The sequence below is a fragment of the Atractosteus spatula genome, chromosome 2 (genome assembly GCF_055471065.1).
Source record: "Atractosteus spatula isolate fAtrSpa1 chromosome 2, fAtrSpa1.hap1, whole genome shotgun sequence".
In the NCBI taxonomy this organism is placed as follows: Eukaryota; Metazoa; Chordata; class Actinopteri; order Semionotiformes; family Lepisosteidae; genus Atractosteus; species Atractosteus spatula.
The window spans coordinates 36108814-36136607 of record NC_142707.1 but is presented as its reverse complement, the minus strand read 5'-3'; the positions used below and the strand labels follow the sequence as shown (position 1 = coordinate 36136607).

The following is a 27794-nucleotide window of genomic DNA, read 5'->3' as shown; positions in this document are numbered from 1 at the left end:
TTTGTAGTTTGCACTTTTAGTCTAGCTTTCCTACTCCCAGGTAGTGTGACCATTATACTAGCATTGCACTGAAGGGTTTAATGTTCCTAAAATGAAGATAAAAATTAGTCTTTACATTAATATTAAATGTACATCAATTTGTTTTAATTCCACTCCAATTTCCATGCATATGGTGTCAAAAAACAAAAATAATTTCCAAACCTTTGATCTCTAAAATTTTTAAAACCTATAAATTATTGTATATGGTATTTTTATTGAAAGATCAGTTTTGTAGAAACCTATGTATGGAGCTATGGCATATCATCCCTTGGAGGAAAATATTTTAATATTCCTAAGGAAGGGAAGACTGTGTTAAAGTTATTGAAAATGTATTTTCAAGTCAAGTCAAAAATCTGTCTGTACAAGTTTAATCAAATAACATTCATCTGACATGGTTCCCATTAAGCTGGTTTAAAAAAAGGAAATTCATAGAAAATAACAATTATTGGTCAAAAAACGTTAACAATTCAAGTTCCTAAACTTGAATTGTATTCAATCTGTAGGTATTAATATTTTGAGAGCACAGTGGTAAAAAGATACAATCAAAATACACACTACCTATACAGCGGATTCTCAAGATGTAAAACAATAAGCAAAAATATATTTGACAAAATATTGAGTTCATGATTAGGAATACTTCTGCAATAACACATTTAATTATTTTCTTTTCAGTTTTTTGATGACATTGCTAATAAAAATCTTTGTCAAAGGGGACGTTTCAAAAAAAGCAAATGCAAACTAATGTGCTTTGCACCATCATCAAAAGCACTAAGAAATGTTTTGATGACCACTGTGCTGAATCCCTGTGCATACCTGTAGCATGGATGCAAAATCAGGGTGTGCCTTGCAAACAATATTTTACCCAGCCTTTGATTTTGAAGATTGGGTACATTTTGTTTTAAAACTGTTTCTAAGTCTTTTTTTCTTACAGGCATTCAATCCAACTTAGTGCTACTAAGTTGCCTGAGGCTTTACTTTGTATTGTTAGGAATTTCTCTGTGTAATGCTCACATTTTCATGTATTAAAAAAAACTCATGTTTGCAAAGAGATTCTAAGAACTTGACAGTCAAGAATATTGCCCACCCAGTAATTAAACACCACTTAGTAAAATGAAACAATATGTGCTTCTAGCAATTACATTACTAGAGGAATGTGTTAATAGTGAAAAACAAAACTTACATAAGCAGCAGTTAACAGATATTTGAGTGGGGTGTGGTGTAAAACTGTGTTAGATGCACAGGATCAAGTGTACTGTTGGTCAATTCCATGCTGAAGAGAAGAATGTCTAAACGGCCAAAACTTTGTCTCCTCTGTCTACTTTTCAGCATAGATTAAACCGTTACTTGATCCTGTCCAAAAATACTGCTATGCTCAAAATTAAGTGACTTTGCTTGACAGTTTAAATATGTATTGAGGTATGTAAAATCTACAGGAGTGTTAAGAAATGCCATTGAAACTTGTGACAGCATGATTCTCCCCTCTTTTCCCAACAGATTACACTTTACATAGGGTGTCTACCCTGTCTGTAACTATCCTAGTCATTTCAAACAGTGAAAAGTGCAATAACATGGATGGAATTTCACTCACAAAGAGTTAATGTGTACTGACAAAACTGACAATGTATCTTTACTTTTCTCATGTTTTAGGTAACTGCTGGTTCCTGGCTTCACTGGGTGCATTGACATTTCAGCAGCATATAAGGAAACAAGTTTTGCCTTGTGACCAAGGATTTCAAAAGGATTATGCTGGAATTTTTCATTTCAGGGTAAGGAACTGAAATACAATATAACTCTGACAGCTACTAGGGAAGGTTTAATTGCATTGTATCATAGTTATGAATCATATTTGTTTGTGTTGTACCTAATGTAAAAATCACAATTTGTCATCTGTTCCCTAAAGGAACCATTAACTAGATTGTTTGTTTCTTAGTAAGAAAATTAATTTTGAAAATCTTGTTCCTTTTCCAATTGTACTAATCTGTTTGTTTTTCATACTTCTTTCTGGGTTAGATAATATGATTTTCAAATAACAGCCCATCCAGAACAAACAACACAAACACACTGATTAAGTGTTTAAACAAGTAGGAAATAACAGGATAGCAAAATAGACATCTACTTAGCCTCATTGCACAGAAAGATACTTGTAAATTTTAGCTTTAATCATGGTCTTATGAATCTCTCACAAAATTACTATTAGGCCTTGTTTATGAATTCAGTAACAGCTTGTATTCTGTAATTGATGAATGTGTGCTTTTTTACAATCTGCATTCTTAAGTATATCTGTGTGTATTGAATGAAATTACTTTTGTAATTTTATAATGTATTATTTTACATTTTAAGAAATGCAATTTTAATCAGATGATAACATTTTCTTAACCTCTTCAAGTTCAAAGTCGAATGTTTTACTATTAAAAGTGTGCTTTTAATTAGTTAATGAGTGTGCAGTCATTATGTTGCAGGAACATATGCTTACTTAACAATACACCACATCCAGTAGCCAGAAATGAGTAAAAAAGCTCATCATTACCATTATGCTGGGATAAAAATAAGGACCATGGTAAATTAACCTAAATTTAAATTGGCTTTTATTCTCTTCTGAAGCTTTCTATACATTGTTTGCATTTTCATTGTTCTTTTGTTGTTGTGCATCTTCATTCTATTCTGTCTTTATGTCACTGTTACAAAGCCAACTACTCAACATATCTTCTGTTCACCCCAAGGGCCTGAGTAAACTATTATATAATGCACTTCACGTTGGTATTTTAGTTTGCCTTAGTAGAAGCAAAAGGAAAATTGGCACATATTGTGCATCTATTCAACTATTTACAAACAGGAGGATATAAAAAAGGCTAATTCCAAACATTAATGCTTGGGAAAACTAATGCTGTTATGAATTAAACAATTTTCTACATTAATACTAAACTACATGTAAGGCTTGATTCATGCTGTTTGATTCACCTAAGTATGTGTTTTTACTTGCAATGAAATTTGCCTCGGGATGTTTTGGGCATTAGACCAATTATCCCTTCTCTAACCATCTGAAAAAGGACTTTTGTCACATAATTCTGAAACAAATGCATTCTTCATCATATAACCCTTTTGAACATCATAAGATCTTTCTTTTCTTTTTTATTTGTACAGGGCAATCCAGCCTCTGATACTCTAATAACTAAATAGTTTGATCTCTAGATGAGGTCACAGACCCACCACTTATTTTGTACTTAAGTCTAGAAAGGTATCAGCATCTTACTATATTTCCATCATCATCATCATTTTCATCATTCAAAATGTAATTCTACAGCAACAACAAAAGCCTATACTTCTGCTTTCCAAAACAATATTTTAGTATAGTGTATTACATAAGGTAACACCCTGAAAATATGCCAGTCTGTGATGTCTGTTTTTCGTTGTATTTTTTTTACAGTTCTGGCGATTTGGGAAGTGGGTGGATGTTGTGATAGACGACAAGCTGCCAACCCTTGACGACAACCTAATTTTTGTCAGACCTAAAACCCAAAATGAATTTTGGCCTGCCCTGCTGGAGAAGGCCTATGCCAAGTAAGTCTGTCCAATGTCTACATCTACTTGAACCAGAATATAATTCTAAAAAATATAATCCACCAACAATAAAAGAAAAGAAACTCATACTGTCAGTGCTCACAAAACTGATGATTTTGAGAAGTGACAACCAGAACCATAGGAGAAATATGATATATGTTGAGTACAGAAGAGCTGTTCCATCACCATTTCAAATAATAATAATAAGAAGAAGAAGAAGAAGAAGAAGAAGAATTCCTTACACTTATATAGCACTTTTCTGGACACTACACTCAAAACACTTTACACGTAATGGGGACTACCCTCCACCACCACCAATCTGAAATATCCACCTGGATGATGTGCCAGCAGCCATAGTGTGCCAGTACACTCACCACACCTCATCTATCAGTGGAAAGCCAATTGATGAAGCCAATTCATAAACGGAGATTATTAAGAGACCATGATTGAGAACAGCCAAATGGAAAATTTGGCCAGGACACCAGGGTAACACCCCTACTCTTTTTGAGAAGCACAGGGAGCCAGGAACTCAGTTTTACATCTCATCTAAAAGACAGCACCTTTTTACATTAGGATCCACACAGACCACAGTGAGCGCCTCCGGCTGGCCCCACTGATACCACTTCCAGCAGCAATCTTGGCTTTCCAGGAGGTCTCCCATAAGTGTACTGACCAGGCTCACACCTGCTGAGGTTCAGTGGGTTGCTACAGTAGTTGTGAGTTGCAGGGTGATACGGCTGCTGGCACTTATGGCAAAAATTGTTATACAGTACACTAAAACATGCCTGAAATGCTTTGTATATTTGCCTTCCTTCTTCCATCATTTTCAAATGTGGAGGAAATAAGATGAAATAATTCACAATCTACTTCCAGTTGAATTACAGACAAATAAAAGATCACACACTTAGATGTGAAGCTTGTGTTTAAATCAGTTTAAATCAGAATGGATATTTTGGAGACTCAAAAGACATTTCAAAAGAAAGTGAAAGAAGGGGGCTTTGACACTTTGTGCTGCTGCCTCACATGTGTTGGGCTGTAGCTAGGTTAGCTGCTGTGTATGAAATGTTCTTGTGAGTACATGAGACCTGCGAAAGATTACCCAGCAGTCTGGGGTGTAGTCCCTTGTTTCCAGGACAGACTTCAGATTTCCAGAAACCTCACTAGGGAACTGCCTTCTGAGGATGGATGAGCAGGCAGGAAGAGAAGCAATGTTTCAACACTCTTTGTTGAAATGACCCAGCTGAAGAATTATTCATTGTTAGCTTTGAGTGTATTTATCCTTTGCCCTTGTATTCTTGTGGAAAGTATGCCCAATGTTTCCATCAGAGTTGCAGTTTTTTTACTATGTTTGCCCGTGCTCTTTCTCAGGGTGTGTGGCTCCTATGCTGACATGAGCTCCGGAAGTGTGTCAGAGGCTCTGATGGACTTCACTGGAGGAGTGCATGTTTGCTTCAATCTGAAGGAACCCCAGCCAGACCTATGGGAAACCATTGAAAGAGCTGCAAAAGTCAACTCTCTCATAGGATGTGGAACCCCTCCAGTGGTAAGAATTAGATTTATAACACTGTACAAAGCTGAAGAGGTAGCCAGCTATATATGATGGGCCACAATTGTTTTTTTTCTATGTTCTCATCAAGACAATATGGGGAAGCAATACAAAACAATGCTTGGGTTCATAGCATAAAGTGTGGAATTTAAATCCAGTGAAGTTACACTTAGGTACTAGAATGCACTAGTAAGACCTCATCTTGAATATTGTGTTAAGTTTTGTCAAGAAACCACCAAAAATATGATTTCCTAAGAAAGAGTACAAAGAAGAGAAATGAAAATGATTACTGGTATCAGGGAACTGTTGCATACAGTATGTTCAGTTTGAGAGACCTACATTCTTTTCAGTCTCAAACAGAGATGATTAAGAGAACCGATCCACGTATATAAAAAGGGTTATAGACAGGTTCAACCTGCATCATACTTACACTAGTAATGAAACAAGGACACAGGGTCACAGCTGTGAAGGGGAATTAATTAATTAAAAGACAGAAACATGTATTTATACAAAAGGGCTGTGGATATCTGGAACAGGTTTCTGTCAGGTTGGATAAAACTTTAGATTCACTTTGCAATCAAACTACCAAACAAGCACTAATAATTACTAATAATTTGGGATATAGAGACTAGCAGATATAAAAAATATGGGCGTATATCTTTAACAGAAATCATTTTTTTTTCCTTTTAGAAAACTTCAGGAAAAAATAATGTATTGCCCAGTGGATTAGTGGAAGGCCATGCCTATACAGTCACTGGTGTTGTGGAGGTAAGTCCAGTTAAAAATCTATCCCAAAACATGGAACAACACTCCATATCTATAGAATATAGACTATAAACACATCCGTATTATTACTGCCTTCTTGCATCTTAAACAATACTGGAACTATCAAATGTGTTTGAGAGTGAACTTATTGAAGGTTTAGTAGATGTTTCATTTCAGTTAATAGACAGTTGATGACAGATTAATTAAGTTTATCAAGTACACTTAAGAAATCAATGAATAATAGTGTACAGATGTGGAAATAAGCAATGACACTCTCCAGTTTTCAAAACGCATTCACTAATGAGAGTGCATATACATCTTAATTGTTAACTATTTGAAGGTTTTTCCAAGTTAATTAAACATTTATTCAGTTTGGCAAATGGTACTTAGCATTTATCGTATTTCATAACATTTAAAAGGGAAGAATTATTCCTATAAATCTATGGTGATGAAAAAAAATAGCTGTTTCTATTCATCATTTACATCTTAGGTCACTTAATACTATATAAAACATGCCCAATGATAACCTATGGGAGACAAAGGGTTTTAATACTTAATGGGGTTTATAACAGAATTTTGGGAAGAAGGATGAGTCCTGAATTCACACACATCCAATCGCCTGCATATATACGTCTCACACCCAGATCTTCCCTGGGTGTATCTGTCTCGCATTCCCCTGCCTCCCCACTGACACCCTTGCAGATGTGATGGGGGGGAGTTAGATCAGTCTTTCCACCCAGCTAGGCTGCCATTCCTTCAGTCGGGCATGTTAAACTAAACACTCTAAAAATCGTGTCCCTCTATCATCCATTAATTACAATCTAACCAAGCTGCTGAAATGTCTGTGATGGTACAGGATTTTTGTTAGTTGTTTTTTTTTTTAAATGTGAGAGAAGAAATTCTAGAAAGTGCCCCAACACCACCCCAGATGTCCTGCTGGGGAATTTGGTGGAACGGTCCGAATAAATAAATACTCTTTCTCCACAGGTGCTGAGCAATGGAGTACCAGCGAAGTTACTTCGGCTGTGGAATCCGTGGGGAAGAGAGGAATGGATAGGAGACTGGAGTGATGAGTAAGCTCTCTGAGGAACCATAATTAGTTGGGGGTTTTTTTTGGGGGGGGGTGGGGGACATAAAAAATTCTATTGCATAATTCAGAAGATCAAATCGAAAGGAAACATCAGCATTTTTAATTGTGCATGAGTAAACATTTTTAAAAATTGATTCCTATATTACATGCCATGTGAACAGTTTTTGGAGAGGGTAACAGAATGTTCGGAGTTTTCTGCATTTATTTTTTCCATTTACTCCAGTAGTGAGTATTACAGTAGTATTCAGTAGTAAAGATTAGTAAAGACTAAGCCAACTGACATGAATACAAAGTGATTCATTCCAAGTTTATTTTTTTCTTTCAAGAATAAAGGGATGATTTTTGAATGGGTACTGTTTTTAAAGTTGTTCCTGAGAAGTGAAACAAGCTAAGAACAGCACAATCTCCAAAGACCTCTCTATGTGCGGGACAATACAGAACTCAGACTGACTCTTGGTCATTTCTGAGTTTCTGGTGTTCAAGTCTGAATTGGGCAGTTACCCGCACATACACAAAATATGTATGTGTTTTGTCAGATTACCCATAAAGCTATAGTATGTAAATTATATTCGGATTTTTTTTTGTTCTTTTCTGACAGATCCCCAAAATGGCAAACAGTGGGTGCTAAAGAAATTAAAGAGTTGCTACACGACAGTGACGATGGAGAATTTTGGTAAAACAAATTCTATTTAAAATTTCAACAAGCCTTTTTATGAAACTGTAGAATTAATCATTCAATATCAAAAACCTTTTTTACATACAGTATATAAATTTCTTAAAATGTTATTGTAACAGGTTCCTTATGTGAGCAAGAAAATAAAGCACAAAACCACACTGCGTACAGCAGCCATATGTTAGAGTATAATAAACATAATGAATATATTTCAGGTGGGTAGCTGCATCGGCATCCGTAGGCTGCAAAAGAACAAGTAATAGGTTTATTCCATGCTGAAAAAGAGAAGAAAGAAAACACGTTTCGGGCCTGGAGCCTTCTTCAGGTGTCACCTCCACAACTAAAGAAGGCTCCAGGCCCGAAACGTGTTTTCTTTCTTCTCTTTTCAGCATGGAATAAACCAATTACTTGTTCACAATGAATATATGACTGCAATGGAATCTAATTAGTGACGATCAGTGCTTTAGTTTAATATGTGTATATCAAAACATGTATTGATAAACAATAGATGTGGGAGCTCACCTCTTCATATTCATTTCAACATGTCAAATTTAAAAACGTAGGTCATGTGTGGTTGACAAAGAGAAGGTGTCATGCTAGCTCCCAGAGAGCTAAAGGACACGCTGCAATCAAAGCATGTAATCATGGCACCTGGCAAAGCCTCAGTTAGACCTGTCAGTCAGATAGTTGCCGTGGCTACATGCAGAGAAAAGAGATCTGTCCCACCTGTGCATGATTTATAACTATACCTGTCTCATGGGGAACAGCTTCCTTAAGATTAGAATTTCATCCTCTAAACCTTGGAGTTCCCAGTTTTGTTATCTTTCGGATTCTGGCCTTGCTTCGTTTCGACCTCACCTTTCAGGTTTTCCTTGTACTTTGTCCTGTGGCTCTCTGGGCAAACAAACTTGTTTGCATGTTTTTGACTTTGTTTAGGATTGTGCTTTTCTGCTTGTTTGCTTGTCACGACATGCTGTCTGCTTTCTCATCATGCCAGTCTGCCTGTTTGCCTGCTCATTTTCCTACTTCTCTGCCTCCATTTTGACTCTTCTCTCAGCCCTGCTTAACTCAGGTACAAGCAGTGTCTTTACAGAAGGTTCGTGGGTGCCAAAGTGGCAAAATAGTTGTCTCCAAGGTATTAATGACGTAGAGAAACTTGGCACTTTTTAAAAAGAGATAAGATATTGTCCTGAGCAAGAGATAATTCCATGTAACTTTTAAAACCTTCAGACAGATGGCTGGCTGCCTGCCTGGAGGACAGGCAATAAATAGTCTGTCATTCACAGGCTTAAGGTTTCAGTTAATGAACTGTTCTGATCTGTTATTCTTCATTTTAACCAACCAAAATTTATCATTGTAATTCTCTTTCAATTTTTTTTTCAAGAAAATTTGTAATGAGATCCTTAGCTACCAAATGGGTCAGATGGGCCTAATAGTATTCCCTTATTTGTAATCTTTTATGTTCTAAAATTGTTTCCTTATCTTAAAACATGTAATATTCTGTTTATGTAATTAGAAAATCCTGTTTACAAAGGACAGAAGACTTCTTTATTTTTTTCCTAGCCAAACTCACAAAAGAATGAGTCACATCAAAGAATGTCAGGTTTGCTTTCAGCAATAAGCATTATAACCCATTTACAATAAGTTTCAGTTGTTTTTTTTCCATAATGACATCTGTGTGTTATGGATTTGTTAACCTTGCCATTTCAGTTGTAATCTGGTTTTCAAAGTTGTAAGGAGAAAGTTTTGAATGCACAATTTCATATTTTTCTAAACAAATGTGTTACATTCTAGTTTTTTTTTTCAGGATGTCGATAGAGGACTTCAAGAGCCATTTCACAGAAGTAGACATCTGTAATTTATCCCCTGAATTTCTGGATTCAGGAAATAAGTGTGTCTGGGACTCTTCTGTCCATGAAGGAAGATGGGTTCAGGGAGCCACAGCTGGTGGCTGCTTGAACTACAGTGGTAGGCTTGAGTTGTAATACGCTTATTCCATTTCCTTTCCTTTCAAGAGTCCTTTACTGGCATGATAGAAGAACTAAATATTGAATATTGTTTGTCTTAAGAAGACTATGGGGGAGGGGTAGGAGGTCCTGATTCATCCATTAATCCATTCATCCTTCTGTCTATCCCTTTCCTAATTGTTTTATCCAATACAGCATCGCAGAGGAGCCAAAGCCTATCCTGCAAGGCGATACACACCCTGCACTAAATGCCAATCCATCACAGGGTGCTCACACAGACACAAACATGCTCACAATCACACCAGTGATGACAATTAACCTACCAGCAAGAATTTTTACTGTGGGAGGAAACCAGAGCACCCAGAGAAAACCCACATGAACATGGGGAGAACATTAACTCCACACAGATAGCACTGCAGGTCCAGAATTGAACCCAGGGCCCCAGCACTATGAGACAGTAATGCGAACCACTGTGTGCCACCGTGGTCTCGATTCTGTATTCAAAATCATCAAAAGTCTTAACAGACCTCTTCAGAATCAACAGTGAATAGCAGACCAGAGGACAGAAGAGGCAACTACAGGGAAATACATTTAAAACTGAGAACTGGAGACCCTTGTTGAGGCTCTTACCCTGTTTTTATTTTTCAAAGAATGGATGAGTGAGCTCATAGGATCACCTAGCTACTAGCAGCTAATTGAGCTAGAAAGGGTGAATTTCAACCTCTCGTTACCTTTCCAAGGAAATCCAAGAACTGACTCCACAAGGAGAGGTTCTTCATATGAGGAGGACATACATGCTCCACAAAGAATTCCCTCCACTGAACTTGGAGCCCGGGAGCTGTGCTAATCTCCTCTTCACCATGGCCCTGATTATGTGAAAAAGTTTCTTTTCACATCTCTGGGGTAAAACACAGAGTACCTTTGGGCTCTGGACTTAGAAAAGAATGACTGTGGCTTCAGTTCCCTACTCCTACTGGAGCACCCTTGAGCAATTGCTTCGGTCTGCTGAGCAGTATAAATGGGTGACAGCAGTACTAGAAATAGTGCTCGTGTCCCATCCAGTGAGGATCCATACACTCTCAGTCTGCTTTACAAATATATACAACAAGCTCCAGTCATGAGGCTGAGTTGAGCTATGAGGCCTCTCAACTCAAGAACAGACTTTACCTCTCACTTATATCGCCTCCGGCTTGATTGACATCTTCGTATTTTAATTACTTTCGAAGCACCTAGAAGCACATTCTGCTGTGGAGCAAAATATTTGAAATCCTCCTATAAATCTCTTTAGTTTTCAACAGAGATTACAACATTCCTCAATAATTGCAAAACCCTGTCAAATTGTCAAATTGTCGAGCTCAGTAATGAAACAAGAACCAGGGTCTAGGTGAAAATTTGAGGTACACTGAAAGACTAGGGAGAATGTTTCTAATTCTGTGCGTGATGCACTAACAGCATTCAGACCTTTAAAGCAAGGACTGAATGAGCACACAAAATATATTTCAATTACAGTTTAACTTTGAAGAGAAAGGTTAAAAAATAATGCAAAAAAGTGACTGCATTGCTTATAATACAGTACACTCACCCTGTTTCTGCAATGAAATGGATTTAAAAAAAATTAAAATCATAGAACTTACAGTCATTCAGACTACAGATTTAATTATTATTTAATTCAAGCTTAAACTAAGTTTGCTTCTTATTTTACATTTCATATTCACCTATTCCACATCTCACCTTTCTTTAAACCTATTTAATGGCTGCAGAAATATCTCTCGGTCTCACCCTTGGCCTCCTTTAACCTGTATTGATTCAGGTGTGACCACACATTGAATGACTCACTGGATTTTTTTCTGTATTGGATGTACAGTAATTTACCCCATTGATATTGCAATGTTCTGCACTGTATCGACAATTGTAGAGAACAAACTCTGAAAACCCAAATGTTTGCTTGCAGATACATTCTGGATGAATCCACAGTACCGAGTGACACTAACTGACTCTTTAGTACAAGAGAACGGCCACACCTCGGGCTCTTGCAACATCCTGGTGTCACTCATGCAGAAACCTCGGGAAAGGTTCAGACACCTTTCTCCTAATGCATCCATAGGTTATGTCATTTTTCAGGTGAGGTGGGTTTTTTATTTCTTGCTCTCTGAGGATCTAGTCTCTGTTCATTTCTAATTTGGTCTATTTAGACAGCCTTTTCAGAATTTGGGAGACTTTGATTTTATATGAAAAAACAAAAACTGCACAAGCAATAGCTTGTTCTTATAAATTTAAAAACTACTAAATGTATTATTTACTATACATAGTTACATATTTAAATGCCATTTATTAACATTTTATGTATTGAACCTTTTACATACTATACATGTAGAGATCATTCTCTTTGCACTACCACATTAACTACCAGTTAAGAACCATACTTAAATTTAAAATTAACGTGCCCTTTAATTTCTTTTTTGTAGGTACCACCTTCAGTAAGTATTTTGCTATTCACCTTTTCTTACAGATTTGACTTATTTTATTCCTTGAAGAAATACAAATTGTAATGTGTATTTGTGCATGCTATTTCTTCTTTTTCCAAAGTACAAGGAGCAGAGGGGAAAGTTCCCAGCAGCGTTCTTCAATAGCCAAAGCCCCATTGCAAAAACAAAGGCATTCATAAACTCCAGAGAAGTGACAGAGTTCTTCCAGCTCAAACCTGGGGACTATTTAATTGTCCCTTCCACATATAAACCAGATGAAACTGCTAACTTTATTTTATCAATTTTTTCCAAGACAAAGAACTACACAAAGTAAGACTTTTAATGGATTGTATTGTCAGCAATTATATTAATATTACTGTATATATTAATATCCCCTATAATATAATTTTTACTTCATTTACAATTTTTGTAAACTGCATTCTAAGTCACTCTGAAAGCAAACATTTACATAGGGTTTTTTTAAATAGCTAATGAGTATTTTAGTAAATGACATAACATTCCTATTGATTAATTTATCACATGAGCCCTTTGAAATTGCCTAGGATTTAAATTCTATAGACAAAGTTATTGTTGTGCCTTTAAGGTAACCAAAATATGTTTACAATAAAAATATGGTGTTCAATAATTTTCTCTTGTATCTTGATTAAGTCTACTCAATAAAAAGGAGTTTGCTACAACTGCATATTTACTAAGGCACGTTAAAAAACACAGTAGACTATGATATGACTGAAAAATGCGATATATATTTTTCTTTTCAGAGATAGTAGTACCAATGTTCTGGAGTCCAACATCCCCAACCTGGAGATGCCCAAGGTGTGTATGCAATTTAATTGTGTAGAATACTGAAAAAAAGCTGGAGTTCACTAGTGTTTGTAGTTTACTACTGAATAAACATATTCCATCATGTGTTGTTTATATATATTTGATATAATTTTTACAAAACTTCCAGGGATCACATGAGTCTTTCATCATTTCAAATTGTGGTTTTTGCTTCACTACCAGAAGCATTTGTGGCTCTGATAGCCACAGTTGCTTCAATAATTTTGTTTTCACTATGCAATACTGACCTCTTTCAGTCTTTAATGTCTTTGTGACTGTCCAGCTTGGCCATGACACAATGGGATATTTAAAATAGATAGACCTCGGAAAACAGGCACAAACAGACAGATGTAATGTTGTGTATTTTGGGTTAGTTGGCTTATTGTAGACTAAGCAGCATTATGGATTGAGTAGCCTTATGGTTTAGTTCTGTACTGTATTAATGGCTACCCACAAAAGTGAAAAATAAAGCACTGCTTATGTTGTACTCTAGCTGCAATTCTTGATTTCTCCAGAAAGAGCCAAGGATATAAAAATATACAACACTACGGTACAAATCAAATGCTCTTTTATTTACAGTGGGGGAAATGAAAGACCAAGCAAAACACCAATACAAAAGCATAATCTCCTTTTTTGAACTGCTAGACTAACTTCTAATTAGGTTCTCTATCACAGCTGGGAAGCTAAGCTGCTTACCAGTTTTCCAGAACAGGTGTCTTTCAGATTCATCACAAAAATTCATGTCAAGAATATATAGTATGGATAGTATATAGATACCCACAGACCAGACAAGACAGTAGTATTAGTTACCCTCCTTGTTAAAGTCTACCACGTGAGCCATGACAATATCTAATACTACCTAGCTAATACACAGAACACATTATACAAATGATGCACAAGGGACACACTACACACTCATGACCTGCACAAAACCCCATGGAGTCCAGTTACCAAAACCAGGGGTCTAAATGAAAAATCCAGCATTATTCTCTCCAGACCAGCTCTGTTCGGTGACCTGGTGTGCCTCCTTCTGCCACACCAGAGAAAGGGATGAAATTCATTGTAGTCTTTGGGAGGTCTTAGACATCCTCCTTAGTACCAAACAATGTGATCCCTTATGTTCTTCCCATACCTGTTTTCCCCGAGTTCAATGTGGGATGGGGGGAGAAAGATGATGCCTCTACTGCTTTCTGTACAGTCCCTGGTGTCTGAGTCCTCTCCTGGGGCCAGTGGTGTAATCCTAGCCTTCCTGGCCGGGGCTCAGGACTCAAAAATGAATGTGTTCTTATGATGTTTTTGGTGAAGGCAGAGTTAATGACTCGGGGCTTGTTAACAAAATGACTGTATGCAGCTGGCGAGGTGTCTTGAAGATTTGTCTCTTCTTTGTTTTCTTCCAGGACCCATTGCCCCAGGTACGGACCTCACTGGCTCAGCGCCACCACACACCTCAAAGTGCAAATTCCTTACAGTGTGGTAGTTGTGTGGCCTCTAAGCAAACAGTGTGCCCCTCAATCCTTGTTGATTAGCACCTTTGCTGCCATTTGTGCTTGAAGACATTGATAGAGGGAGTATACGGACACCAAAAACACTGACCGCTGTATGCAAACTTGAAGTTAATATGGTTACTGATACCTGTTGCCTAACACTCTTTTATCACTCAGTTTCTCCAAACCTTCAGTCACTTTGCAAGATTCTTCTAAAAACACTTTAAAATTTTCAAACTTATGGACTGCTTTGTCCCTTGGTTAGTTGCTTCCTTCTCCATTCCCTCTGGTCCTCCAGACAGCAGATCTAACTGGCACTTGGAAGCCTTTGCTTCCTGGTCTTAAAACAGTCACGTGACCAACTGTCTGCCAACAGCTGGTCAGGTGACTGAGGGCAGCAGAATGGCTCTTACAGGATCTACTGTGGAAAAGACAGGTTTGCCTGTAAAGTATTATATTGTATAACGAAGCAAGAAAAGAATACCAGAGTATTTTATGAATTCTGGGATGCCTTGGGATCTGTCCAGCATGTTTTAAAGGTATTCAGTTATCACTTATCTTAACCCTGTGTTCCTTGCTTCAGAATAGCTGTCAGAGACTGCCACACCTGAGCAGAGCTAGGTGACATACAGTAGCAGAGTCCAGTTGGAAATTGACTTTATACCGTACATACAGTAGCAAGAGGGGCAGTGATAGAGAACCTCTCAAGAACTACTTACAGCATTCTTAAAGTGAGTTGGTTCATTGATCATGGTGGAGGTAGAAATCTTACAAACAACAATGTTTTGAATCTTCTGGCTTCTTTTTATTTTAGTGCTATACAGTTCTAAATTGTTTTATAGTACTAATCTCAATGCATAAAGCTTTAATGGTTTGGAAGCCACGAGTACTGTAGCTGCCGAAGGTAGTTTGAAATCCATCATGTTCATTAGTACATCTTTTGGAAATTGGACATGTTCACTATAACATAAAGGGTGACATAATCCACAAATATTAGCATTCAAGAATTCTGTTCCTTTGATTCAGCAGAGTATCCAGTTAAGTGTAAAGTAAATATGCAATTTAAGCATTGAAGTCTCGACAGATGTAAGGTTACAATGTCAAGGCTGTCTCCTTGTTAACTGATTTGCTACTCTTCTGTCATGAAGTGCAAAACTATTCATTTCTTTTATTTTTAAAATATAACTTTATATTTCCTAATATATATAACTAAGAAATCCTGTCACTTAAAATGTCATTTTCAGTAAGGACCTGTCTTAAAAAATATTTCCATAGAACAACTTTTTTAGTTCCATGGGATAAAATGTGATTAGATTTTTGGACATTATAGTTGTTGGTCATTACTGATGTTCCTTTAATTTTTTTTTTATCTATAGCAGCCCATTTATAACTATGAAGACAATCCCCACAAGAAAGTTTTTCTGCAATATTCTGATCAGGTAAGAAAATCTATCAATTTTCTAACCATATCCAGTACAAGGTTTCAGGGGTGCTGGCAACAGACCAAGGCAGGATACACCCTGTACAGCAAGCCAGTCTACTGTAGGACAGAATCACAGACACAAGCACATACACACAGTCAGAGCCAATTTTCCCAAAAGCCTATACTAAGCATACCTTTTTCCCCATACCTAGCAGTATGCCTTAGAACTGTTGGAGGAAATGCACACAAACAAGGGAAGAATATACATACTCTACACAGAAAGCATCAGAGGACTTTAATCCAGGGCCCCTATGATGCAAGCCTACAGTACAGTGCTAACTGTGCCACCATGCTGTCTGTAAAAAGATCCTGCTGTAACAATTGAAGTATGACACTCATTTTTGGAGGACAACCAGTTCTGGGCAGATTCACAGTTCTTCCATATTTTCTCACCTTTTTAATGATGGACTTCACTGTGCTTCGAGGTATATTCAATGCCTTGGAAATTTTCTTATATCCTTGCCCTGACTGGTACAGTATTTTTCAAGAACCTTGTCTCGGATCTCCTTGGAATGTTCCTTGGTCTTCATAGTGTAGTGATTCCTTGGAAATGTACTGACTAAGCTCCCAGACACAGGTGTATTTATTCTGAAATCATGTAAAACACCTCAACTGCACACAGGTGAAGTAACCAACTCTCTTCCCCAAGTCACATAATTATGGAGTCAAGTAATTATGTGACTTGGGGAAGAGAGTTGGTTACTTCAGAGGTAATTAAGGTGTGTCAAAGAAAGGGGGTGAATACTTATGCATTCAATTATTTTCTGTTTTTTTTATTTGTAGTTAATTTAGTAAAATGTCTGGATTTTTTTTCACTTTGACATCATAGAGTACTTTGTGTTGATGAGTGGCAAAATTTCTCAATTAAATACATCATGGTTCCATGCTGTAACACAATAAAATGTGAAAAAGTCCAAGGGGGCTGTAGACTTTTTATGGGCACTGTAGTTAGATAACCTATTTGCACATCTTAAAACTGTACACAATGAAGCACTCCTGATGCACTCCAGGAGTGAAATATGGTACTCCTGGTACCATGGTACCATAAATAGGACTGTGTGGAACACATTTCCATACACTACCACAGTACCCATCAGACAATATCAACATGATCTGGGCCTGTGATGACTTGTAAACATTCTCTGGTGGACAATGATTTTGTCATTGTCCTCTGTAATGTTACTGTTCATCGGTTCCCCTTGGTCCCATTTAAATGTATATCAAGTACCATAACTCCATGTTATTTTGTTTTAGATTGTTTTATGTGAAGCCTGTTTTCTCATCCTTTCAATCAATATCACAACATTGACACCAAATGTGTTACAATGTACTTGTTTGAATAGTCCAGCTAAGTAAAATAGCGTCATATACTGTACATTCCAGAAACTGTAATACACTAAACGTAAGGCCAAAGGCATACTGTTAAGTTCCATCATTTTCCACATCAAGTTAATGAAGAATGTGTTGCCACTGCTGAAAGGCAATTCTCTAATGATATATACATCATTTTTATGATAGAAAGAATGGAGAACATACAGGTACCTAAAAATGAACCTAGCATCAAACAGATAAAGAAATGTGAAATATGACTAAAGATATGGAACACTGAGAAAGTTATGCAACTGTGCAAGAACAAAATGCTTCTCTTTTTTATAGCAGTTGTGAAGTATAACTACATATTTCTTTACAACCTGGTTACTTGCTTCAAAGCCCTTAAGCAACAAAACACCACGCGAAATGTATTACACTATAATAAAGTCACATTTTAAACTAAGGAAGAGTAAATGATCTGAAGAAACAACATTATACAGTATTATGTTATTATGTCCTTTTTTGTTTAATCTGTTGCTTTGTCTGCCTGATAATATGTGCCCCTGTTTGTTGTTCTTTGACACAGTATGAAGAAGTTGATGCTGAACATTTGCAGGCACTTCTCAATGAGAACATTCTCAAGGGTAAGCTAGGATATGTTCTGGGTGTGACTGAGCTCAGATACATTATTCCTCAAGATTTCTTTTTGGCAAATAACACAATTATTTTATTCATTAGGGATGCTGCATGAGAGCATTCAAATTCTGTTTTTGATTAATTCTTAGGTCTCCTTGATACCAAGATCTTCTGTCAGATATTTATATATGTTTCCTTTTCCTATCACGGTCTACAATTTCCATGCTTTGATATTTGCTGTATTCTTATTTTTCACACATATTCAATGCATTTACTTGCTTTAACAAATTTAGACTGCCTTAATCAGCTGATTCAACTGATAATTAATCTAATTATGTTTGGCCTGTGTTGGAGTCATGTTGCTGTTTGTATGACTGTTTTTGTATAGCACTTTTCTTGTCATTGCATATGATTCACATTGACAACTAAATATATATTGATCTACAGTCAAGGCAAACAAGGAACCACTCTGTGCATTCTTCTGTTTCCATGGAGAGAATTTATTTTCCCTGGAACACCCACTTTTCTATTATAGTTAGTTGACAGTTTTGTCACTCCTTGACAATGTACATAGTAATGAATACAGTGGACTTGAATATAGGGTTGTGTTTATATAGTTAATTTTTTTAATATGTTATTGGTGGTGATGTTAACTATTTGCCTAAATGTAAGACAATATACTTAAGTAAAGTTTGCTACTTATATGTCACAAGCATTTATACCACCTTTCTCATGTTTTTTTTTTATGTGATGGCATGCAGATCTGATTGAAAATCTCTGCTGAGAGCCCTACAAGAGTGTTGTTTTTTTTTAAGGGACCTGCATTCATGCAGAGTTCGTGTGAATATATCATTTTCAATTGAAAGAGCTACAATATATTAATGGTTCACAATGTTTAAAAATAGTCATAAGAGCATAAGAAAGTTTACAAACAAGAAGAAGCCATGAAGCTCATCTAACATATTTAGTTTTTAGTAATTTATCCAAGATTCTCATCCAGACATTTAGTGAAAGTAGTGTCATGACCGGACAGGTTATCCCAGTTTCCCATAGTCTTATGTTATACAAATGCACAATACACCCTAATTATACCAGAGGTGTGTATGGATGACTAACTGGATGTTTTTAAACCCATGGCACAGACAATAACAGAAGATCACTCTGCCTTATTATATCTGAATGCCTTTTATTAATTATATCCATTGGATTATGAGGTTGGAAGGTCTTCTGAGTCTTATTCAAGTTGAGATTGCAATTATATAATTTAACCAAGTATTGTTTAAGGTCTGCAGCTGTTGACTTTTAGAAATGTGCTACTTCCCATGGGTTCCCATGAAAGTCCTTCTGTAAAAAAAACTTTCTGTTGTCTTTTAGGAAAAACATTTCAAAGTGGAGGGTTCAGCTTGGATGCTTGCAAAAGCATCATAGCAATAATGGATGTATCCTTTTATAGTTGTGAAGTTTAGGAGCCAAACTTTGCTGTGAGATTCAGTTTATTACCGTAAACGCTTTCTAAAGATTCAGTTTATTACTGTAAATGTTTTCTAAATCAGACATTATATGTATTACCTCTTCCTGCATTTTCTTCTCTTCCTACTTTCTTCTGTGTCTGTGCATGTACAGTATATTCTCCTGCCAACTATTACAACAAAACCATGTCAATAATATCTGTTTTGTGAAACTGGTTATACACTTGTCACAATTGTGATAAACAGTGCCTCACAGATCCTTCAAGGTTCTACACAGAATCTAAATAATACCACAGAGATAAAACAACACTACAACAGTGTTTTTGTAGTTTGTTTCTCAGCACACTACAACAAGAACTACTTTGACAATATTGTGTACATAAAGAAATCGCTTTTACATTACCATCATGCCTCAAATACTGCAACTGTTTTGTTGTGGTCCTTTAAAGAAACGAATGCTAGATTAATATTTATTAAAACAGTAATGCCACATATTTTCTCAAATGAAATAGAATGCAATGCAATGATAATATTATTTTTGATATAGGTTGGACAATTTGTTAAATTAAGTTTACATTAGTTCAAGTCTCTATTAAACAGAGCTTTACAGCACTCAGATGTATTACGCCATCACTATGGTGTATACAGTGTATTATAGTCCAGAGAGGTGCTCTCTGTTTTGTTGAATTGGCTGTTCTAAATTATTTTCATTTTAGTTATTTAAATAATATGATTAAGTATTTTGTTTTACAGAATGTAACGAGTGTGAAATACAGGGTATTTAGACATGCAAAGCCATTGCATAAGTGTACTCTTTTAATACAACTAGCTGTTCTTTAACGCATTTTACAGCTTTCAACTACTGGAAAGTTAAATGCTGTAGAATTTGTACGTTTGTGGAAAAAGGTCCTTGCCTACCAGGTAGGAAGAATTTTGCTGCAGTACTTCCACCATTTTTTTAATGAACTGCTTTTACACTACACTTATCCTCCCACAGAATTACAGAGCACTTCATCCACCACAGACATTCAGCTCTCATTCATTGCAGGTCTCAGTTTAGGCAAAATGTTATTCGTATATATATAATCCATAAGTCACTGCTTACTTCACCATGTATTTTTGGTAAACCTTCTTGTTAAGCATTCACTAATTAATGTATTCAGATAGCATACAACACTTAATAACTACACCTTATACTTACACATAATTAATAATAGTTTAAATGTACATGTGTATATTTGCAGCATATGTAATTATGTGTGCTTTAAAATGTGCAATTGTGTATTTGCATATATTTTTAAATAATTAAACTTTAATTACGTTGACACCACACATAATCAGCATTATATGCAAGGAAATTAGCAACATTAAGTAATTATGTAAGTACTTTTTAATTATTTTTCAAAATGGCCTACTAACATTATTTTCTCAGGAAATCTTCTACCAAAAAGATGTGTCCCACACAGGACATCTGTCTTTGCCTGAGCTACAAAATGCCATAGAGAGCATAGGTAACTGAGTTACTTTTTCTGTTATTTCCCATACATTTTAATTTACAACATTGAACTCTCTATCATGCTTGTCGGCCGCTGCAGTTTGGCAGCTGAGCTAAGTCATACTTGTGTTAAAAATGCCATGTTCTTTCCTCAGGGATCAAAGTCAATGATGAGCTGCTGAACCTCATGGCGCTGCGTTACGGGGACTCTTCCGGTCGCCTCACTCTCGAGAGTTACATGTGTCTCATGCTGCGCCTGGAGTGCATGGCCAGTACGTCTGAATTAATCTCAGTGAAAGTTTGACTCATGCTCACTCGTCGCATCTTCACATCATTGTGTTTTCCAGTCACACAAGCACAGGAGTACAGAAGTTTATTAGTGCCACAGAGAAAAAAACTGAACTCGTTATTTTTGCGTTTATACGAGAAAAGTATCTCATTTATATGAGAAAATCACAATAGTTACTTTGTAAAAAATGTTGCCTACTATATTAATACTGTATATTGCATTGTACTGTATATGCAATAACATTGTCCCAGTAGAATATCGTCACACTCCTCTTTTTTGGAGAATAAATAACCTAAAGGAGCACATGTTCTGACTTTTGTATACATGGCATGCCAATTCGCTTCATGTGCAGCTTCACAAGAAGTGCAAACGGGTATTTGACATTAACCTCTGAGTCGAACTAACTCTAGTTGTCCTAATTTCTCTGACATTGTTGGCCGTAGTTTTGGGGAAATACACACTCCTGTGATTGTGATGCTTTCAGAATTATCATTTAAATACTGCATTCTGTCAAAGCAACATGAAACATGTAAACTGACATGCAAGAAATAACATGTAACATTTTCCATTGCCATTTCACCTTTAAATAAAAACATTTACTGCCATAAAGGGTATACTGTATGTATGATCTTGAAGATGTCATATCAGTATTATTTGAATGTTTAGCTTGATCACTTAAGTGTGGTCTAACAATCATTTGCCATTTAGATAATGCACACAAATATTAGTGTTGTACGTCCAGTGAATATGAAAGGAATGATGTAAGGAGTGGAAAAATATGGTATTTTTCTATTTTTTACAGAAATATTTCAGAATCTATCTGATGGAAAAGGCATGTATCTGCGGCCATCTGAGGTAATGGAAAAGGTTTTTCATATGCTCATACGGCCATATGAAAATAGTTATTATTCAGCTGTTCAAAAATGGCTGAATATGTTAACAGGTTGTATGTACTGTATGTGTCTTGTGAGGGATAAACCTTGTAAACCTCTTGAAAATGAAAGGGAAATAAAGCTTGTTGTACTAAACAGGATTCAGGACAATGTTCTCTACTGAATAATATTATTGTAGCAGAACGAGAAGTATTTTGGGTACTAGAAACTCTCAAGATTAATACATCCTCACATGTTTAACTAATTGTATTCTTGGAAATGAGAAGTGTTTTTCAGAAACCATTGACTCAACTCTTCCAACAGTCCCTTAAGACAGGAATAGTATCCAGGGACTGGTAATTTCTCATGTAGTATTCAACCATAAAAATACTACATGGTCAAAACCAATAAGTTTTACTACTTGTAAGGTATTAGAAATGATTATAACATCTAGGCTAGAGAATCACCAATATGGCAATAATATTCTAGGAAACAGCATGGATTTTGAAGTCGGTCTTGCCTGATCTTATTAGACTTCTTTAAACAAGCAACAACAGTGAAAGTTTCACATAAGACATATGATAAAGTGTGTTTAGATTTTCTGAAGCATTATGAAAAAGTTCCTCATAAAATATTAATTAAAAAAATAACTGGTAGCAGACATTCAAAGAAATGTGAGTGTTATTGAAAATTGTTTATTAAATTGAAAACAGAGTACCGATAAGGGGTGAACACTTACTGTAAACTGGGGTGATGTACAGTAACTAGTAGAGTACCTCAGGGATCTGTAAAAGAACCACTGCTCTTCTTAATTTACATCAATAATCCAGATTACATAATACTTAGTAAACTGGTCAAATTTGCAGATTATGCCAATTTAGGAGGATTAGCAGACACCTAACTACAGTAGAAGTGGGTATATAGTTATAAGCATAAAATCTGAATAACTGTATAGCACATTAGTAAAGGCCTCATCTAGAATGTTTGTGTTCAATTTTGGTCACCACCTCTTAGAAGAGATTTGCTGCTCTGGAATCTGTTCAGAGAGAAGCTCCTGGATACATTCCAGGGCTTAAAGGAAAGTTCTACACTGACAGACTGAAGAAACTGAACCTTTTAAGCCTTGAACAGAACAAGAATACAAGGGAACCTTATACCAGTATTCAAATGTAAAAAGGCAGTTGCAAAATCAACCCAGGGGATTTCTTCAGAATGAACAGTGAACATGTACCAGAGAGCACAAGTGGTAAGCAAATGGAAGTACATTTAAAGCCATGAACAGGAGGCACTTTTCTACATTGTGAGAGTATGGAGCAAGGTACCCACCCATATTGTTGAAGCCAATACCCCGTTTCCTTCACAGAAGAGGCTGGATTAGATGCTCGGCTCAATTACCTATCAACCAGGCTAGACAAGCCAAAAGGCCTCCTCTCATTTGTAACCATTCATATGTTCCTAAGCATTCAAAATCAAATGAATGGACAAGTCATCCCAAACGATATAAGGATCAACAGTGAATTGTGAACCAATTGAAAACAGAACAAAATTTGAAACAATGTAGACATGCATTTCAAACGAAGAACAAGAGACACCTTTGTAAACAAAAGACTGTGGGGTATGAATTTAAGCCATTTTATTGAAGTTGATACCCTGACTTCTTTCAAGAAATAACCGGATATGATCTTTTGATCAAATAACTACAAGAGCTCAAAAAAAAATAAATGGACTAAATGGCCTCCTCTTATTTGTAATCTTTCTTATGTTCTAATTGTGCTTCATCTAGACTCAAAATTGCCCTCCTTCATAAAACCTAAACTTAGTAAGAGTGAAACACAGGAGTATATAATTACTAACTTTGACTTTGTTTGTGTGACACAGAATTATACGTTCATTTAGATAGTTCTGCTTTTTAACACTGTTGAACTGTGAGAGCTAAATGATCTTCAAATTCAAATTCCCAAACAATTGCAATTTCTTTTTCTAAAAAGACGTTGTAATCCTGACACGCATTTCCTGCTAGACAGAAGCATCTTGCATTTGTGACTAAAAATGAACATTTTTCTTCAGTATTAAACAAGGTATAATGGCAGTGATAAGAGTATCTTTAAGTTAACAAAATGTTTCAAATGTACATTGTCTGCTGTACAGGAGTTTAAGTATAAAGTGTGAACTAATTGTTTTCTCTTTCAGTGGCTGTTTCTCACCATGTATTCATGAAACTTCAAGAGCAGGCAAAAGTTAGACATATTCCAGTGATTTTGGTAAGGTAAAAACAAACAAAAAGCAATGTGAAATATTTGTAGTGTACACCTGTGTACATTTGAATATGCTGCTCTACTAGGCCACAGCCTGTCAGAGTTGTCGTTTATATTCTCTCCTTCGAGTATTTACTTTTATTTTCTCAAATACAAAACAAATTTAAACATCACCCCCTGCCCTCCCTCTCGGTGGTTCTCATCTCAAAGTTTCAAGGACCCAAGCACCCATAAAATATGATCGGTTATGATGGATCCCCCATGCAAGGGAATTTGACTTGAAGTCAAATACAACTTTTTAAAGAAGTTCAGTCAGCCATAGCTGTCTGAAACAAGTTCGTAATGTGCTTGTATAAAATTATCTTCTTAGACGTGATGATTTTTTGCATGGTATCCGTGAGAGTCTTAGAAAGCTTGCTACAGAAAAAAAACAACTAATTTTGCCCTTCATTTGAGATTGAACATGTACAGAATTATTTTAAAAAAATATTTTATTTCTTAAAAGACATTTAACTTAAAATACATGTCGTAGCACTGCTCCCATATAACTCCTGGCTCCTGGGTTCAATTCTTGCTGTGGCACCTTATGTGTAGGTTTCATCTGAGTGTTTCAATTTCCTTCCAAAGTCAGTCTTGCTATTTAGGTTGATTTGCACCTATTAAGTGTCAGCATAAACTCTGCTATGGACTGGCATCCTGTCCAGGGTGTATCCTGTCTTGAGGCTTTTGTCTGTAAGGTTAGGTTGAGACTGTGATGTGATTCAACCCAGGAATGTTGGGTTAAGTGATTAGAAATAGCTGTAGGAAACATGTCTACACCTAGAGCAGTGGCTCTTAACCTGGGGTGCACATACCCCCTGTGGGTCTGAGATTTCAGATTTTTTTAGAAGGTAAATCATCAAAAACACAGTAACTTCAATTATTTTTGGTTTGGGGTGCAAGAACATCTTATCTTTAAGAACTAAGATAAGATCACTTTATTGGCCATATACAATTTCTGGTATTAGGAATTTGTCTTTTCGCATACCCCAACTTGCTCTCCATGAGACACACAGACAGGGAGAGAAGCTTGGGGTCAGAGCACAGGGTCAGCCATTTATATGGCACCCCTGGAGCAGTTGGGGTTAAGGGCCCCTTGCTCAGGGGCCCAGTGGAGTAGAATTCCTTTGCCAGCCTCGGGATACAAACCGGCAACCTTCCATCCACTGGTGCAGATCCTTAGCCACAGAGCCACTGCACCGCCCTATGAAGCATATGCCGTAGTCGGCAGGATAAGAGGGCAGACTGCAGCAAGGTGAAGAACCACTGATATGGAGTGTCTTGTATGCTGTAAATGTCCTCACATATGCTGAGCAAAGTATACTGTACTGCCCCCCTGTGTTTTAAAAATAATATAGCAACAAGCAAATGTTATATAAATTCATTCTTGTTACAGATAATGAATCATAAAACACATACATTAAAAAACAAAGTAAAATGTGTTTTTTTTTTAAAACAAGAAAGTTATCACAGAAAAACTAGTTTTGTTGAACTTCAGTTTAAAACTAAGATAACCTTTTAGTCTTAATAAATGAATATTTATTAGAGTTGTTTTTTTCTTAGTCTTACTCCTCACTGACCCTGTTTGTTAAATAACTTTTTGCAGTTTGTTTACAGTTTCAGTCTTGCTTAAAACTAAATGAAATTCTACATAAATTATGACTGTATTTATGTCTCCTACATTTAAAGACCCGTTAAAGCCTGGGAAAAAATAAAACAAAACAATAATATTTGAGGTTTAATCACTTTAATGAACGTGTAGGGTTACTTATGCCCTAACCAAAGAATTCACAGTTTTAGTTTCTCAGTGAGTACAACCCTGAATCGATTTAATTTGTTTATTTCAAATTGAACAACCTTTAAGGTGGAAATACAACATTTTACACCTGTTAAAGTCAAAGAGACTTCTAAAAAGCACAAAAGTAGCAATTAACTTTGGCCAGAAGTTTCATTTTTAAATTCTGTGTATTTTAAATGAGAGGGGTGCTGATTTCTAACCATCAATAACTGTTAATTTACAGGTTTGATTTATCAACACTGACATTGTTCAGTGTATGTTTTGCAAGAAAATTAGTAAATAAGAAGCAGTAGTTTACCACCCTGGTGTCTACTTGGCATTTAATACCATGTATGCATCCTTGAAATCATGCCTTCTTAACATTTAAAGGTGTTTTTTTTTGTTTCTTTCAGTGTCTCCTTCTGATTTCTAACACAAGACAGAAAATAACTTTTTTTACCAATCATGTGAATTTACACAGCACAACAAAAAGGACTGATTGACTCATTACATTCATTGTTAGTAATAAACTAAATACAAATATTTTCAGAGAGACTTTTAATTTTGTCATGTGTTAACAGGGTGGCAGTTTGATATATATTAATGCACCTCTGTCCAGTCTTGTAGTTAGGTAGCTCTGTGCTGGCATGTTTGAAATGAAACAATTTTGGTTTTGTATCTCTTCTGTCTGTGAGCAAAAATTAAAACAAAAGTATTTGTTCATGATCTTGGCTTGCTTTGATTCTGTTCTATAGTAATTTTATTGAATAGGTTCTTTCAATCTTACATTTGTGTAGTATTTCAAAGACAACTAATTTGACTTGTACTTGCAAGGTTCTTATTGAATTGATTATGCGGTAGGTAGTGACTTTTAAGTTAAACAATAATGCTGTGATTGGTACATTTAAAAGCTTTCTAAATAAAACATCTTTAACAACACAAAATGAAAACTGCAAAGTATTGACTTAATGAGGATGGCCCTTTAAACTAATTTCTCTTGCCTTAAATACGATGTATCTTGATTTAATTGGTTCTTCTAATCTTGCCTAGCACACCGAATACAGAGGCAGTTATGTTCAAGTTCGCTTTTGAACCAACAGATGGCAGCAATGCATAAAGGCTTTTCGACATTACATCCTAAAATAGGCAATTTGGTTTGTCTGGTTCGTTTGGTTGTTAGCAAGTTAATAATCCAAGAATTGCATCAGACTGTTACTTAACCAATCCTGCGAAGTCAGCTTGACCAGTTCAGATAGCGTTTCCCACTGTCCCCTCTGCAATGATATTTTTACTGTTTTGTGCCCCGAATGCTCCTGATCATAATTTCCACATTATTTTTCCAGGTCCTTGTGTTGTTTCTGATCTTGAAGAATTCCGTGGATTAGACTTGCTTTTTTGATTGATTTTGACTATATGAATCAAAATGAGCTTCAAAAGCCGATAACACTTTTTTAACAAAACACATCTTTTTTAGATAAGCGAGTGAACAAAATTCTAGAAGTTGACCTGGCCATAATTCAGGACAACGGTAGCTTTTCTGACCACAGAGGATGGTTGCACTGTTAAGATAACCAAACCTTTTTCTAAAAGCAACCATTTATAAAATTCTGTTACTCTCTTGTGTATAAGTGTTACTTGGAGAGATGTGCATCCATTTCATTTCCTTTGGTATAACATTGAGAACTGGGCTGAGGAAATGTTATTCTTGAGAAAGTAAGAGAGTGACATGATCATCATCGTA

The 27794-nt window shown here is 36.1% G+C and overlaps 1 protein-coding gene across 1 annotated transcript in view; it reads left to right on the top strand.

The window, feature by feature from the left end:
- The window catches only part of LOC148839630 (calpain-9-like), a 33874-nt gene extending 7100 nt beyond the window's left edge, over positions 1 to 26774 (top strand). Inside the window, exons 4-24 of the mRNA XM_088931797.1 lie at positions 1687 to 1805; positions 3464 to 3597; positions 4966 to 5140; positions 5834 to 5911; positions 6896 to 6981; positions 7597 to 7671; positions 9479 to 9639; positions 11590 to 11759; positions 12104 to 12115; positions 12225 to 12433; positions 12883 to 12937; positions 14341 to 14355; positions 15804 to 15866; positions 17808 to 17865; positions 19232 to 19296; positions 20179 to 20247; positions 20759 to 20837; positions 20977 to 21093; positions 21913 to 21965; positions 24173 to 24243; positions 26467 to 26774. Of these exons, the coding sequence (XP_088787923.1) occupies positions 1687 to 1805; positions 3464 to 3597; positions 4966 to 5140; positions 5834 to 5911; positions 6896 to 6981; positions 7597 to 7671; positions 9479 to 9639; positions 11590 to 11759; positions 12104 to 12115; positions 12225 to 12433; positions 12883 to 12937; positions 14341 to 14355; positions 15804 to 15866; positions 17808 to 17865; positions 19232 to 19296; positions 20179 to 20247; positions 20759 to 20837; positions 20977 to 21093; positions 21913 to 21965; positions 24173 to 24199 (1820 nt within the window). The 3' untranslated portion in view covers positions 24200 to 24243; positions 26467 to 26774. The remainder of the gene's footprint in view (positions 1 to 1686; positions 1806 to 3463; positions 3598 to 4965; positions 5141 to 5833; positions 5912 to 6895; positions 6982 to 7596; positions 7672 to 9478; positions 9640 to 11589; positions 11760 to 12103; positions 12116 to 12224; positions 12434 to 12882; positions 12938 to 14340; positions 14356 to 15803; positions 15867 to 17807; positions 17866 to 19231; positions 19297 to 20178; positions 20248 to 20758; positions 20838 to 20976; positions 21094 to 21912; positions 21966 to 24172; positions 24244 to 26466) is intronic.
- The last annotated feature ends 1020 nt before the right edge of the window (positions 26775 to 27794 follow it).